Source organism: Aegilops tauschii, chromosome 3 (assembly GCF_002575655.3).
Source record: "Aegilops tauschii subsp. strangulata cultivar AL8/78 chromosome 3, Aet v6.0, whole genome shotgun sequence".
NCBI classification, from domain to species: Eukaryota; Viridiplantae; Streptophyta; class Magnoliopsida; order Poales; family Poaceae; genus Aegilops; species Aegilops tauschii.
The window spans coordinates 8,515,020-8,531,285 of NC_053037.3; the positions used below are offsets into that span (position 1 = coordinate 8,515,020).

General features: G+C 51.2%; 1 protein-coding gene across 1 annotated transcript; it reads left to right on the plus strand.

Annotated features, from left to right (window-relative positions):
- Positions 1–9,997: 9,997 nt before the first annotated feature.
- Positions 9,998–15,493, plus strand: LOC109769208 (glycine-rich domain-containing protein 2). Its single transcript, XM_040398036.3, has 9 exons — positions 9,998–10,306; positions 10,404–10,590; positions 11,076–11,196; positions 11,408–11,662; positions 11,763–12,215; positions 12,449–12,993; positions 13,366–13,561; positions 13,662–13,817; positions 13,914–15,493. The coding sequence occupies exons 2-9, from the start codon at positions 10,433–10,435 to the stop codon at positions 15,231–15,233; spliced, it is 3,204 nt and encodes a 1,067-aa protein (XP_040253970.1). The 5' UTR covers positions 9,998–10,306; positions 10,404–10,432; the 3' UTR covers positions 15,234–15,493.
- The last annotated feature ends 773 nt before the right edge of the window (positions 15,494–16,266 follow it).

Here is a 16,266-nt window from a genome sequence, read left to right on the forward strand (position 1 = left end):
TCCCTTTCAGCGGAGCTTCCAGGCAAGCCCCCCCTTTTCGCCATCCCGATATTGCCCATTCCATTCTCTCATGCTTGCTTTAGATTTTGCTACTGTAATTGATTGCTCCTATTCTGATGCATAGCCTGCTTTTGTAACTGCTATTGTTACCTACCTACTTATCCTGAACTACTTAGTATAGGTTGGTTAGTGATCCATCAGTGACCCCCACCTTGTCCTTGTTGCCCCCTGCTTCATCATCGATGACTCAATCAACGTGATCGACGACCAGAGCCCAACACCTCACATCACATCATGCCCCTTTTGTTGCTCGACTCTGCAGAGCTACTATCGAGTGCCGGGGGTGATACCTCGCAACGCACTCCTGATGCCTCTGTAGTGTAGCTATTCGGTCATGGTCATCGAGGGTGATTCCTTCTTGACCACTCCCGATATGACTCTGTCGTGCAACACCTCAAGTGTGAACATCGAGGGTGGTTCCTCTTATTTTCACCTTGATGGTTACCTTGAGTGGGAATCCACCGAGGGTGATTCCTCGGGCTTTCCCCCTTGATGTTTTGGACACACGGTTAGCCGGACTTTACTTGAGATCATTGTTGAAGTCGGGTCGGCCCTGAGGGGTACCCGCGAGTTGATGTGAAAGTCGGGCGGGCCTGTAGAGCACCCGCGAGTTTTCCATGTGGCACGGCCGGGCAGTATGGGCCCTTGCCGCAAGTCCACGAGACGGGGTGACGGGGTCACATTATCGTGAGTCTCTGCTTGTTTCCGCGAGCCCCAATGCACTAATAGGTTTGGGTATTTGTTCTGAGTTGGCCTCTGGCCTTTACGCACTAACCACCACGCGAGAATAGTTATAGGCCTCGACGTCGCAGTATCAGCCGAAGCTTTGTCAGACGTCTAGTTCAGCATTGTGGCACGGTCGGTTCGCGTGCTGGCCATCCGAGGTGGTGCTGTTATCCACCCTGCACACAACGACCCGGAGTGCAACGGGCGATGGGCCCAAGACCCTGGAGTGCTTAGCATGTAGACCGGCAGGGACCTCTCTGCTGAGCCTAGGTAGGGTTGCGACGTGTTGATCTTCCGAGGCCGGGCATGACCCAGGAAAGTGTGTCCGGCCAGAGTAATCAAGCGTGTTGGGTAACGTGGTGCACCCCTCTAGGGAAGATTATCTATTTATAGCCGTGTCCACGGTAACGGACGTTCAGACTTGTATCCTGATCTTATATAACTAGAAATGGATACTTGAGATATGTGATGGATATGTGGCTCCGAGATTGCTTTTCCGCAGGGAGTCGGGGAAGGATCTCTGGGCGTTGTTTCTACAACATGTTTGTTAAATATTAAAATGCTATTCCTTACTCTTCTACTTGCTGCAAGATGCTTGGAGCTGCTTGAAGATGCTAGTCTTCGTTAGGCTAGACCTTCCCCTCTATTCTGGCATTCTGCAGTTCAGTCCACAGATACAAACCTTCCATTTGATACCAATGCATACTTATTATAGATCTGATGCTTGCGAGTACTTTGGATGAGTACTCACGGTTGCTTTGCTACCTCCTTTCCCCCCTTCTTTCTTCTTTCCGGTTGAGCAACCAGATGGTGGATCCTTGGAGCCAGATGCCCCCGTCGACTACTACTACATGGAGGCCGCCGAAGACCAGGAGTAGTTAGGAGGTCCCAGGAAGGAGGCCTTGCCTCTTCGATCATGTTGCTTTTGTGCTAGCCTTCTTAAGGAACCCTTGTTTAACTTATGTTTGTACTCAGATATTGTTGCTTCCGCTGACTCTCGTCTATCAAGCTTTTGTATTCGAGCCCTCGAGGCCCCTGGCTTGTAATATAAAGCTTGTCTTATTTTTATTTGTGTCTAGAGTTGTGTTGTGATATCTTCCCGTGAGTCCCTGATCTTGATCGTACACATTTGCGTGTATGATTAGTGTACGATTGAATCGGGGGCGTCACACCCTCCAACCCACCTCCGGGTCGTGGAGGCTTCGGGTCCGGGCGCACCCGTGTGACGGCAGACGGTCTCGAGGCCGCTCTCCGGCTGGCCTCCCCTCCTCCGGCTTCCCCACCCTCGTCGGAGATAGCCAGTGACTTCTCAAGTGTGGGCCTGCTTGTCCTTCCGCCCTCGTCACCCCGCTCTCCGTCCGCCGACTCCGTCCTGCGCCTGACTCCGCTGAGCCCGCCGCCCTCGTCCCCCCTAGACCGATCTCCCCGTCCTCCACGGGCGGCGATGGTGGCGGCCCGCCTGCTCCTCCACCCAAGGAGGGTTCGGTCGGGGGCACCCTGGAGCCCCCCGCCCTGCCTCCTCCTATGGTGGCCCCCGACGCCCCCACGCCTCGCCCAGACCACTGACCGTGGCAGTGCCCGAGGACGTGACCACTCCTGTCACTGCGCACCCCCCACGGACAATGGCGTACGCCCGGCGGCCCCGCACCTCCTTGACGCCAGTGACTGCCTCTCGCCGCAGTGCCCGCCTCGACGCGGTCCCCGAGCGCGCTGAGCTTCGGGCGGCGGCCAGGAACCTCGAGCCAGGTGCGGATTCCATTCCCCACAGTTGTTCCTTTTCCGCGCTCGAAGTCGTTCCCCTTGGCCACCTCGTCAAGGTGGCCACTGACTCGTCCCTAATCTTCAGGGGGGAAGTTGCCCTCCCCCCTTAGAGCAGATCGAGGCCATTAGGGCCCGCGAGATCTTAGATGGCAAGCTGGCTGAAACTCGGGCGCGCCTTCGCCGCCAACCCGCGGAACCGACCGCCACCCCTTCCACGGCGATGGTTCCAACGGTGGCCGGCGAGATGATCCGTGGGCGCACCCGCTCTCGCACTGCGGCCCTCCGGGCGTAGAGAGCCTCTCGTGTCCTGGGGTCAAGCAGCCCCCTGATGGAGGTCTAAATGTGAGCTTTATTCTGGAACATCAGCGGTTTCGGCCATGACGGCCGGCGCCGCCAACTCATCGAATACATACGAGACGAACACATCGACATCATTGCCATCCAGGAAACCATGCGCTCTGAGTTCTCCCTCCCCTAGCTTGATTGCCTTAGCCCTCACCTATTCGCCTGGCATTGGCTCCCTTCTAGTGGGACCACTGGGCACTCGGGCGGCATCCTTTTAGGAGTAAAGGATGCCACCTTCGAGGTGGGCGGCATGGACCGGGGCGAATTCTTCGCTAGTATGGAGATCTTTGAGCGGGCTCTCAACTTCAAATGGGAAGTCATGATCGTCTATGGACCGGTGGACCATCGTCGCTCCCCGACCTTCCTTGTTGAGCTGCAGCAGAAGATTTCCGCTTCCCCCCTCCCTTTAGTCGTGGGGGGAGACTCCAACCTCATCTACTCCCTGGATGAGAAGAACAACGACCGGATCAATTTCCCCCGGATGCAGTTATTCAACGACTGTATCACGGAGCTTGGCCTCCGCGACTAGAGCGGACGGGTGCGACGTTCACCTAGACTAACCGTCAAGTTGACCCGACGTGATCCGTGTTGGATCGCATCCTAGTCTCTCCAGAGTGGGAACTTAGGTGCCCCTTGGCCTCACTGCGGGCGATCACCCGGATCGGGTCCGACCACGTTCCCCTCCTCCTCTCCACCGCCGACGAACGCCCCCCATCCCGCCGCATTTTTTGTTTGAGCTCTTCTTGCTCAACCAGGCTGGATTCCATGAGGTGGTCATGGCTAAGTGGATCTTCGCGCGGTCCTCTCCCCACCGCTCCATGTCCGCCATTGACTCGTGGCAGTTCTGTGCCAAGCTCGCTCGCCAATTTATGAAGGGGTGGGAAGTGAACGTTGGCCGGGACCTCCGCGAACGCAAGCGGGCTCTCCTGTCGGATATCCAAGCCCTGGACGTCCGCGCCGACTCTTCCGGGATCTCCCCGGATGAGTGGATGCCGAGATATGATCTCGACGATCAGCTCTCGACCATCTACATGGATGAAGAGACATACTGGAGGCTACGCGGCACCCAACGGTGGGTGCTACGTGGTGATGCTAATACGGCTTACTTCCAGGCGATTGCCAATGGGCGGCGGCGACGGAACTCCATCCAATGCTTGTGGGATGGAGATACCCTCTCGTCCGCCCCTCGGACATCCGAGTCCATGTAGATGGCTTTTACAAAGCCCTATTCTCCCCCACCCCTCGGGGTGGGGCTGCACTGGCCCCCGACACTTGGTCGGCTAACCAGTTAGTATCTGACGCGGCAAATGCCGCCTTGGTGGCACCTTTCTCGGAGGACGAGATCCTCGTCGCCATTAAGGGTATGAACCCCTCCTCGGCCCCAGGTCCCGATGGACTGCCCGTGACGTTTTTCAAAATGTTCTGGCAGACCATCAAACGAGAGGTCATGGCCCTCTTCGATGAATTCTACTCGGGGACCATGGACCTTGGGCGTCTGAACTATGGGGTCATCACTCTTATCCCTAAAGTCCCCGGCGCTTCTGTCATCCGCCAGTTTCAGCCTATCACTGTGATCATTGTGATATTCCGGATCCTGGCCAAAGGGTACGCCAATAGGGTGACCCTCCTTGCTGACTCCGTCACTCACCCCAACCAGTCCGCCTTCATTCAGGGGTGGTTTATCCTGGATGGGGTGCTAGTTTTCCACGAAGTTCTTCACGAAGTCCGGGCCAAGCGCCAACGGGCGGTCTTCCTGAAGCTCGACTTCCATAAAGCCTATGATACGGTTCACTGGCCCTTCCTTCGGGAAGTTTTGCTCCGCAAGGGCTTTGATGACCGGTGGGTGACCAGAGTTATGCAACTCGTCTCCTGCGGTCGGACCGCGGTGAACATTAACGGGAAGATCGGACCTTACTTCCCCACTCTTTGTGGGGTTCGTCAGGGCGACCCGTTCTCACCGCTTCTCTTCAACATGGTGGTTGATGCCCTTGCAGTCATCCTGGATAAGGCCAAAGCCGCTGCCTGTATTCACGACGTAGTCCCTCACCTGGTAGGAGGGGAAGGGTCTCCCTCCTACAATATGCTGACGATACCATAATAATGGTAGAGGGCTCTGAGCTAGACATTGCCAACCTGAAGTTCCTCCTCCTTTGCTTCCAACAAATGTCGGGGCTCACAATCAACTTCGATAAGTCTGAAGTGATGATTCTTGGGTACCCCCTGAGGAGGCACAGGCTTTGGCCGACCGGCTGAATCGTCGGTTGGGTTCTTTCCCGACGACCTACTTGGGGATACCCATTAGTGACTCGCGTCTCACCGTGGCTGACGTTCGCCCGACTGTGACCCGGATGCAGCACCGGGCCAAACCTTGAAAGGGGCGGTGGCTCTCGAAGGCAGCCCGGGTGATCCTCATCAACTCCTCGCTTGCCAGCCTTCTCTAGTTTCTCATGAGCTTCTATAGCCTCCGTGAGACGCTCCATCAGGAGGTTGCCAAATACCAGTCCAGGTTTTTTTTGGGCAGGCGAGGGGGATAAGCAGAAGTACCATATGGTGAGCTGGCCCGCTATTTGCAAACCCAAGGACCAAGGTGGTCTTGGGATCTTGTCCTCCCGGCGCATGAACATTGCTCTCCTTACCCGATGGCTCTGGCGGATCGCCAATGGGGAGGGCGGCCTTTGGCTTACCATAATCTAGAATAAGTACCTTCGGGCCAACTTCTCGCTTTCTGTCAGCGCTCCGGTGGCTCCCAGTTCTGGCAGGCCGTGATTCAGCTCCTTCCCGTGCTTCGCATTGGCATGTCCATCTTGGTGGGCTCCGAAGCCTCGACCCTGTTCTAGTTCAATCGTTGGGTCGGCAACTCTCCCCTGGCCTCCCGATTTCCAGAGCTATTCACCATCGCGGTGGACCCCCGGGTCTCTGTCGAAACGGCCCTTATTGACTTAGGGCGGCTCGCTTTTCGGCGTCCCTTCCCCCCCCCTTGAGGTGGCCGCTTGAGACTCCCTCCTCCAGGACATCGCCCTTCTTCCGATGGATGTTGAGGGCGCCGCTGACTCCATTTCTTGGCGCCTGGAGTCCTCCGGCCGATTCTCCACCAAGTTCTTATACTCGGCCATCGCCCCCTCGACGCCCCCTGAGCCCTTTAGCCTGATCTGGGACATACGCCTGCCTCTGAGGATCAGGATCTTCCTTTGGCAGTGGATCCGAGGACGCCTTCCATCTGTGATAGAGGTCCTCAAGCGCAATGGACCTGGCGACGGGATGTGTCCCATGTGGGGCACAGTGGAGGATGCTAATCACATCTTCTTCTCTTGCCCCACAGCACAGTTCATGTGGTCCTGCTTCCGCGAGGCGGTCGGCGTGACAATGGTCCAACACCAACTTCCCTAACCTTTTTGCGGAGATCCACGCCTCTGCCCCTCGCCACCGCCATATTAGATGGTTGTGCGTTGGGTTCTCACCTGGACGCTCTGGGTCATTCGCAACAAGCTTGTTATTCAGAAAGTGCCTCTCCGTGTTGGAAATATGCCCTAGAGGCAATAATAAAATGGTTATTATTATATTTCCTTGTTCATGATAATTGTCTATTGTTCATGCTATAATTGTGTTATCCGGAAATCGTAATACATGTGTGAATACATAGACCACAACATGTCCCTAGTGAGCCTCTAGTTGACTAGCTCGTTGATCAACAGATAGTCATCGTTTCCTGACTATGGACATTGGATGTCATTGATAACGGGATCACATCATTAGGAGAATGATGTGATGGACAAGACCCAATCCTAAGCATAGCACAAGATTGTGTAGTTCGTTTGCTAGAGCTTTTCCAAATGTCAAGTATCATTTCCTTAGACCATGAGATTGTGCAACTCCCGGATACCATAGGAGTGCTTTGGGTGTGCCAAACGTCACAACGTAATTGGGTGGCTATAAAGGTGCACTATGGGTATCTCCGAAAGTGTCTGTTGGGTTGGCACGAATCGAGACTGGGATTTGTCACTCCGTATGACGGAGAGGTATCTCTGGGCCCACTCGGTAATGCATCATCATAATGAGCTCAATGTGACTAAGGAGTTAGCCACGGGATCATGCATTACGGTACGAGTAAAGTGACTTGCCGGTAACGAGATTGAACGAGGTATTGGGATACCGACGATCGAATCTCGGGCAAGTAACGTACCGATTGACAAAGGGAATTGTATACGGGATTGATTGAATCCTCGACATCGTGGTTCATCCGATGAGATCATCGTGGAACATGTGGGAGCCAACATGGGTATCCAGATCCCGCTGTTGGTTATTGACCGGAGAGTAGTCTCGGTCATGTCTGCATGTCTCCCGAACCCGTAGGGTCTACACACTTAAGGTTCGGTGACGCTAGGGTTGTAGATATATTAGTATGCGGAAATCCAAAAGTTGTTCGGAGTCCCGGATGAGATCCCGGACGTCACGAGGAGTTCCGGAATGGTCCGGAGGTGAAGAATTATATATAGGAAGTCCAGTTTCGGCCACCGGGAAAGTTTCGGGGGTTATCGGTATTGTACCGGGACCACCGGAAGGGTCCCGGGGGTCCACCGGGTGGGGCCACCTGTCCCGGTGGGCCCCATGAGCTGAAGTGGGGAGGGGAACCAGCCACTGGTGGGCTGGTGCGCCCCCCTTGGGCCTCCCCTGCGCCTAGGGTTGGAAACCCTGGGGGTGGGGGGGCACCCCACTTGGCTTGGGGGGCAAGCCACCCCCTTGGCCGCCGCCCCCCCCCCTCAGATGGGATCTCCAGGGGGCCGGCGCCCCCCTCCCAGGACCCCTATATATAGTGGGGGGGAGGGAGGGCAGCAGTACCCTAGCCCCTGGCGCCTCCCTCCCCCTCCCGTTTGCGCTTGGCGAAGCCCTGCCGGGATCCCCGCTACTTCCACCACCACGCCGTCGTGCTGCTGGATCTCCATCAACCTCTCCTTCCCCCTTGCTGGATCAAGAAGGAGGAGACGTCGCTGCTCCGTACGTGTGTTGAACGCGGAGGTGCCGTCCGTTCGGCGCTCGGTCATCGGTGATTTGGATCACGACGAGTACGACTCCATCAACCCCGTTTACTTGAACGCTTCCGCTCGCGATCTACAAGGGTATGTAGATGCACTCCTTCCTTCTCGTTGCTAGTAAACTCCATAGATGGATCTTGGTGGTGCGTAGAAAATTTTAAAATTCTGCTACGAACCCCAACACTCCGACGTGTGACTGACGCGATTTTCAAACTGTGTGGTTACTTGCATCTCTGGCAGCCGCTTAGCCGCCCCCAGGACCGGGACGTCATCAACACCCTCCTCGCCGACCTTCGCTCGATGGCATTCCGCGTAGCACCCCCGCTACCGCCCCTCCTCCGAAGCCTGACTAGACTTGTTGCTCGGGTTGCTGTGTGTGAGTGTGTTGTTTTTGCTTTCAGGGCTTGTTGAGCTGTGCCCTCAGCATTAGCCCTATTTGCTACTATGTATATTTGTGAGACTCGGGTGTGTGTGTGTGAATCGTGTTGGATGTTTGGCTTGGGCGGTTTGCTTTATATATAAAGCGGGGCGAAAGCCTTTTTGGGTATAGGAGGGGACACTCCATTCTTATAAGTTGTCTTCTGCCTCGTCCGATAGCCAACGTGAGAGTTGATCTTGTTTCTAGCATTTGCACTGGATTATAAGCCAAAAAATGACCTATTTATATAGGCTTTTGACTTATGACTCAGTATTGTTACATGATGATATAAGCCAAAGCCAAAGCCGAAGCTCATAAATAAATGTTTTATTAGTATATAAGCCAAAGTGAAAAAGCAAAGAATAAGTCCAATAGAACACCGTGTTAACCCAACAGACGTGCATCTCCAACAGTTCCTGTAAAAAACTCTCCGTAGAAGTGGTTTTACGATGTACTACACCTATAACATAGAGGAAGTTCTCAGGTGAGGTCTTCTCTCGGTTCCAGTAAAAACTTTCCATCAAAGTGGTTTTTGGCGGTGGCGCAATACCAAGTAACAGCAAACGATGGTGGTCGGTGGCGGCGGGCGGGCAGCACGGCGGTTGGTTAACATCATATGTCGGCGTTCAGCGACGGCGAGCGAGCTGCACAGCGGTCAGTGGTGGTGGTGGTGGTGTGGCGAGCGAGCTGCACAGCGAGGGCGGACTCCAGTGGCGTTTAGTTTGCGTGACACTTTTACGGAAAGGACCATCTTCCCATAGATGAAGGAATTTTTTTGAAGATTATATATACGGGATTCATAAATTTTTGTGAGCTTACAGAAATGGTTGGAGAGTTTTTTTTTTTGGGCAAAACTTCCCCTAAACTGTAATTATTTCACGGAACTGTTGGAAAGCGCTAGCATAATTCCGCTCCAGAAATGTTTATCCGGTGGACATGACCTGGAAGAAAGCCAGAAACCATGGCCATGTGACGTACCGTACGATCAAACGCCTTGGGCCCTGTACTGCTGCAGTACGAGTGTACTACTATGGTGCCGCGTATGCTCCGGAAGTGGCATGATCCGCACAGCCAGAGCATCTCCATTATTGAATAATCCAAGCGTGATGTGCAGCACATAGTTTTCTAAGTTTGCAAGCAACATTTTTTTTCCAAGGATTAGCTAGGGTCCTCCTGAATTATTGCTACAGTTTGGTGATGGGTCTATTCAATTCAGACTAAAGTTGTACTCCCTTGGTTCATAAATATAAAATGTTCTATACTTCCTCCGTCCGCAAAAGCTTGTTCCAAACTTGTCCCTCAAATGAATGTATCTAGCACTAACTTGATGCTAGATACATTCATTTAAAGGACAAGTTTTTTCAGATGGAGGAGTATCATTTTTCTAAATCGGATGCATATAAACGCGTTTTAATGTATTTGCTCACTCATTTCAGTCTGTATGTGGTCTGTATTGAAACACTCGAGACATCTTATATTCGTGAATAGAGGGTGTACTTGTTACGGTGTGCACAAATTTCATTTATAGCAGGTGTATCTTTTTTCTGCATTTCAAAGGGTATTATCTAAAGGAGTAGTGTACATTACTGTGTAGTACTTGTTACACTGTGTTGTACACCCATGCTCGTACAGTACTCCTCTGGCTCCGTAGTACAGTAGTACATTCATTTGCTTTGTAGTACCAACAGCAACAAGTGTGCAGAGTTGGCAAGAAAGATCCTTCATGGATATGGGCTCAGAAAGTGTGCAGAGACTGCGCAACACACGCTACGGGTGCCGGCCGGCCCGCCCTTAACTGAAAGCAGCTCATACATTATCGGATCGCGTCGCTGTGGATAGCGATCGATGCCAGTATTTCAGTTCGTCAACAATTTATCTCCATCCTCACTGTATAAATAGGGAGCGCGCGGAGGACAGGAGCCGTGGTGACAGAGTCCGTAGCGCGAGCTGTAGCAATCTCCCTCAGGTTCTTGTTCTAGTTGATAATCTTTTGCCGCGCCAAGAACGCGCCCACGATCGCCTTCCCGTGGTTTATTTAACCCAATCTGTCATCCCAACTGCAGGTGGGTGGGAGCAAGGGGGGAGAAAGAAGATGGACGCGGAGCAGGAGTCGCGGTGGGCGGCGGCGCAGGGGATCCGCATCGGCGAGGACCTCGTCCCGGCCGCGCTGCGCCACCTGGAGTTCCTCGCCGCGGTCGACCGCCGCCGGTGGCTCTACGACGGCCCACTGCTCCACAGGGCCATACGCAGGTATCTGTCGCCATCCATCTTGCTGCCTCTTCAGCAACACAAGAGACCATTGCGTCTAGGAATTAGTTTATTTTCTGATGAGGTCTTTCATTCTTTTTCTGTCCCTTACTCCATTGCTTGAGCAAAATTAGACAAAACCACTGGTTTAGTTAACCTTGATACAACAAGCTGGTGGAAGCGTTGAGCTGAGCATGTTTGGGTTCTCAGTTTTGTATAAGGAACGGCATCGGTCGCCACTAATTTTTCCAAGAACATCCTCTGATCTGTGCTTTCAGCCACAGTTTGGCGCTGCGGTTTCGGTCTAATCTAGAAATTTTGGCATGAAAATCTGGCTGCTTGGTTAGGTTCAAAGTCCCTATATATATCATGCTGAAATCACTAATAATGCTATGTAGTAATAAAAAAATCCATTGATACTTAATCAATTTATGGTCTGTATCATATAGACGACTTTGGAATGTTGACTTTGCATATTGCTGTGCTAGGTACAAAGCTTGCTGGCTTCCCCTTCTTGCCAAGCACACAGAGGCCGCTGTTGCAGATGTTGAGCCTTTGGTTGTTCCGCTTGACTGCGAGTGGATATGGCACTGCCATCGGCTTAACCCGGTATGCATATTGACTCACAGATGCTCGTGTGTCGTTCAAAATCTGTCAACACCACATTAGAGAACTACTAGTATTTGCCTATTAATTTGTACCTCTTAGCATAAAAGAAAGAGAAATACTAGTGAGTGAACATGGTTGGCAATGTCTAAATCAAAGTCATCTTGTATTGTTTCTGGTTGGTTTTGCTCTGCTGACAACAGATATCTTTCAGACTCGATATATAAAGGACTGCAAGAGATTATATGGCAGGATACTGGACTCTAAGAATGTCAGGTCCTCCATTCAAGCAAAGTCCAAGGATCGGTTGGAGAAAGTTTGGACCGAGTTATATCCTGGGGAGCCTTTTGAGCTGGAGTACAGTGGCAGTCCTTCCGACGATTCTGTTTACGTGGGTGATGAAACCGCAGGAGGCGTTTCCTATGATTTGATCTCAGCTGTTAAGCGACAGTCTACTTTCGTCTACCAGGTAGCTAGTTATACTACTAACTTTCTGTAAAAGAAAAAGATATGCAAGAACTATAAATAAATATATGCAGAAAGTCAGTGAGTTCCTTTGTTTCTGGCAGGTTGGAACACCAAACATGCATGATCGTCGTTTTCTTGAAGACGCATTAGCTCGATACAAAGGTTTTTTGTATCTGATCAAGATGAATCAGGAGAAAGGAATGAACCTCTTTCGTGTGCCAACCTACGATGTGGATCTAATGTGGCACACCCACCAACTCAATTCTGTTGCCTACTGCAACGACATGCTGGGTCTCCTTGGGAGAGTTCTGGAGCATGATGACACGGACGATGATCGAGCCGAAGGGAAGAAGCTCGACACCGGATTTTCAGGGACCACCGAGCAGTTTGAGAATAGCTTTGGTCTGAGATACTGCAAGGCTGGCGCTATGTACCGTGGAAGCTTGCCAGCTCCTGTGACATCCATTCCTCAGATATTTAGCGGTGACGATAGCGTTTCTGGTGTCGATAAAGCAGAGAAGCATCTTACTATTCTTGAAACAAACGTTGTGGAGGTATGATACTCTTTTCTCATCTTATTGTTGTCCATGAAGCAATAGTCCCCGCAAAAAAAAAATTCTGATCTAATAAAATAACAGAAAATGTGGTATGTGGTACTATTAGTATTATTATTGATCTGGGAGCACGTCTGATATTGCTTATCTAAAAACACGATTGAGCACTTCTTTTGCCAAGAGACAGACATTTACTGAATTTATGAACTCAAAATATTTTCATCCTTTTGCAGTTATATGTACAGATTGTGGACATCAAGAATTTACCATCTGCAATTCCTGATAAAAGCGTTTATGTATGGTACACCAAGACTAAACCAGATGCATTCATCCGTGACGGCGGCAGGTTGGATATTTCATCGAAAACAGGGAAGAGTATCGGAGCAGGTTTCCAATGCGAACCGACTGGCGAAATCATTCTTACAGTAATGGTTGATCAGGCATATTTTGGGGCACCATCATCGAAGAAATCAGAACCGTTGGGGAAGGTTTCGATCTCTCTTCAAGAGCTTACATGGCATGATTCCAAGCTTTCCTTTGAGAGGTGGTTTGAACTGAAAAGTGGTGGTGCATATGCTGGTTCCCCTCCTGTCAGTCTTCGTGTTGCCGCATCTTGTACTGTCCCAAGGCAAGCTCCACAGGTTCTTAGCATGGTCAATGTGAAGCCTTGCTCTCTGAAGGCCTGTCTATTGCCACATTCCATCAGGGATCAAAATATGAGCTCCTGGACTCGCTTCGTGTATGATTGTGGTACTGAACTCATTCGTCTTCAGATAAGGTACCTTTTTTGTCCATGGTATCGATCGGTACATATATGTGAAGAACTGAACATTGAGTCTAGAACACATTATTTTGCTAATTAGTAAGTCTTGCATGATACTTACTGGTAATTTATTTTACTATAGGATACATGATTGCTAATAGCATATGGTTATATTACATCTTCATTTCAAACTGCAAATTGGTACTGTATTAGCTGCAGGAATTAACATTCAACTTACATAGCAGTATTTGTATTTTGCCTTCAAAACAGATCCAAATTTATTCCAGTGAACACTGGAAAGTTCTATTTTCCTATGTTTAAGAAAGAAATATCAGTTTCTTCTGGTCTAATGAGAAATCCCCCCCCCCCCCCCCCCCCCTACTTCAGGGAGCACAAGGCCAAGAGTGGCATGGCTCTCATTCGAGAATTGGTTGGAGTAACAAAGTCATCAAAGCAGCCATTGCAGCTTGCAGAATTCACGGAAAACAAATGGTCTTTTAACAACTCCAACTCATCAATCACTCTTGACCTGAAACCAAGCAAGGATGGTTGCATAAACGAGCTCAAATATGACAACAAACTGGTAAAAGTCTACAGCTCAATTCATACATGCAGTATGTTCTCAGAAAAACGTTTATGCATTTGGCATACTCACAGCTCTGGTACTTCTTTGAACAAAGCAGATCAGACTATACAGGGGAAGGAGATTAGCATATGAACTCAAATGCTGCAGTCAGCATGCTGAAGATACTGCAGCAGTTACTGCTGTGAAGTTCTCAGCTGAACACCCCTATGGCAAAGCAGTCGCGCTAGTTGACACTGAATCGGAGTTTATCACGGTACAATGCTCAGCTCTAATGCCATATCCTTCTAAGTAGTTAAAATTAATTTTCTTGCATCTCAGATATACTCATGGTGTTCTTACTTAAATTTAGGTGGATGAGGAGTGGTTTCTGCTTCCCTGGATCGCGATATCATTCTTGTTCCTGAATTCCATTGGCAAAGATGGTGCGAAGCTCATCGAAGGTGCCATGGTACCGAAGGCTGAAACCGTTGAGCCTGATACTACAGTGGTTTCTCAGACGGTGAAAGGTGGAGCAGCAGGCGTCACTGCTGGTTCGGCGCAATGTGGCGCTTGTGGCACGGCTGGTGGCGGTGACATGGTCATGGCAAGTGACAAGGCTGGTCATGCTACCTATGGCAGCTCAGTCACTGCAAGCGGCAAGGTGGCTGATTCTAAGTGCGGTGGTTGTGGATCAGGCTGTGGTGGTGGATGCGGTGTCCCTGTGGTCACCATGAGCTACAAGAATGGTCATGCGAATTGTGGCATCATTGCAGGCGGCGAGAATGGCCATATTGAGTATGCTGGGTGTGGATCGGGATGCGGTGGAAACATGGTTATTGAAAGTTCCCACGAGAGGAACACCAAGTCAGGTGGTTGTGGTTCAGGTTGTGGTGGTGGAGGTTGTGGCGGCATGGCCATTGAAGGCTCCAAGGCTGGCATTGCCAAGTCTAGCGGCTGCGGTTCAGGTTGTGGTGGCAGTTGCAGCGGTATGGTGGCTGAAGGCTCCAAAACTGGCCATGCCAAGTCAGGCGGCTGTGGCTCGGGCTGTGGTGGTGGTTGCGGCGCCATGTTGATCGAACACTCCAAGACTAGTTGCACCAAGTCTAGCGGTTGTGGCTCGGGCTGCGGCTCTGGCTGCGGCGGTGGTTGCAGCAGCATGGTCATGGAAGGCTCCAAGATTGGCTTCGCCAAGTCAGGTGGTTGCGGTTCGAGCTGTGGCGGCGGTTGCGGTTCAGGCTGTGGGGCTGGCTGCGGCGGCATGGTCATTGAAGGCCCCAAGACTGGCTTCGTCAAGTCGGGCGGTTGCGGTTCGGGTTGTGGCGGCGGTTGTGGTTCGGGTTATGACGGTGGCTGCGGCGGAATGGTCATTGAAGGCTCCAAGACTGGCTTCGCCAAGTCAGCTGGTTGCGGTTCGGGCTGTGGCAGCGGTTGCGGTGGTATGGTCACGGAAGGCTCCAAGACCAGCCATGCCAAGTCTGGGGGCTGTGGTTCAGGATGTGGGGCCGGCTGCGGTGGCGGCATGAGCCGTGCCAAGTCTGGGGGCTGCGGTTCAGGCTGTGGCGCCGGCTGCGGTGGCGGCGGTTGTGGCGGCCTGGTCATGGAAGGCTCCAAGATGAGTCATGCCATGTCTGGGGGTTGCGGTTCAGGCTGTGGCGCCGGCTGCGGCGGCATGCTCAACACAGCCTCGTAAGCATGCCCATGCTTGAGGTGGCCGGTGCGCGGTGACTGCCGGCGATGGCATGCCGCACGTTCTAGTCGGAGATGAAGTCGAATAAAAATTACACTCTGTCATGTGCAGTTTGCCATGCCTCTACTCGTGGTTCGCAATGCGTTGTGGTGAATATATTATGTTGTACTTGTGGTGCGTACAATGTGAAATTATATGATTTGTGATTATTGGGTACTTTTCACGCAGAAGCATAATTATCGTGGTGCCACATGGTTCAGGAACCCTATGTTTCATGAGTATATTCTTCGTATTGGTGCTCCTGCAATTTTATATGATTGTGATCGAGGTAATAGATCCTGACTCCAACAATGAATGAACTAACTCAGGCTATGAAGTCATCATTAAAATCTAACAAGATAATTTGTAGGATGTGGTTCGGAGCAGGATGCAGCCAGTTCTTCTATTGTTAGCAAGCTGGAGACCGGTTTCGAAAAAAGAAAAAAGAAAAAAGCAAGCTGGAGACCCATTGCCTGTCCGATGTTTTTTTTTTGAACCGGGCTAACCCCATTCTCATTACCGAGAACGGAAATACGACAGCCTCAGAAGTCTTACAGGAGGCGGGAAAGAAAGGGAAAGCGAGTTCAAACTACGCCCCCTGTCAGGTGAATGTAATGTTAGAACTTTTACATGTATTCAACGTGTGTATAAACCGGCACATAGATGTATCAGGCACCAGTAGGTGATGTATGATATTCGGTGTGTATGATGTGACGATGCAGAGGATGTTTCCGTCACATTTTACTAGGTGGTAAATGTTTCGTTTGATTTTCATAGAACAGTTGCGCGTGGTGCTTATGCTACAGAACGAGAATTTTGAGCAAGAATTTGTACGTTCAATTGTTGATGATTGCGATTTAGTACCACCCACTGATTTAGCAGCAGCTGGCGATTGAAATGTGAGGCTCCAAAATTCGTACTAGCTGTTATAGCTTGCACAATGCATCTGTTGTGCTACATCTTTGCACGATGCTTGTCTAGATATTTTTATTTTTTT

Coding starts and splice junctions, on each gene's coding strand:
- LOC109769208 (XM_040398036.3), top strand. CDS start 10,433: ATGGACGCGGAGCAGGAGTCGCGGTGGGCGGCGGCGCAGGGGATCCGC. Junction 11,197..11,407: donor ACTGCCATCGGCTTAACCCG/GTATGCATATTG, acceptor GATATCTTTCAG/ACTCGATATATAAAGGACTG. Junction 13,562..13,661: donor TCAAATATGACAACAAACTG/GTAAAAGTCTAC, acceptor TGAACAAAGCAG/ATCAGACTATACAGGGGAAG.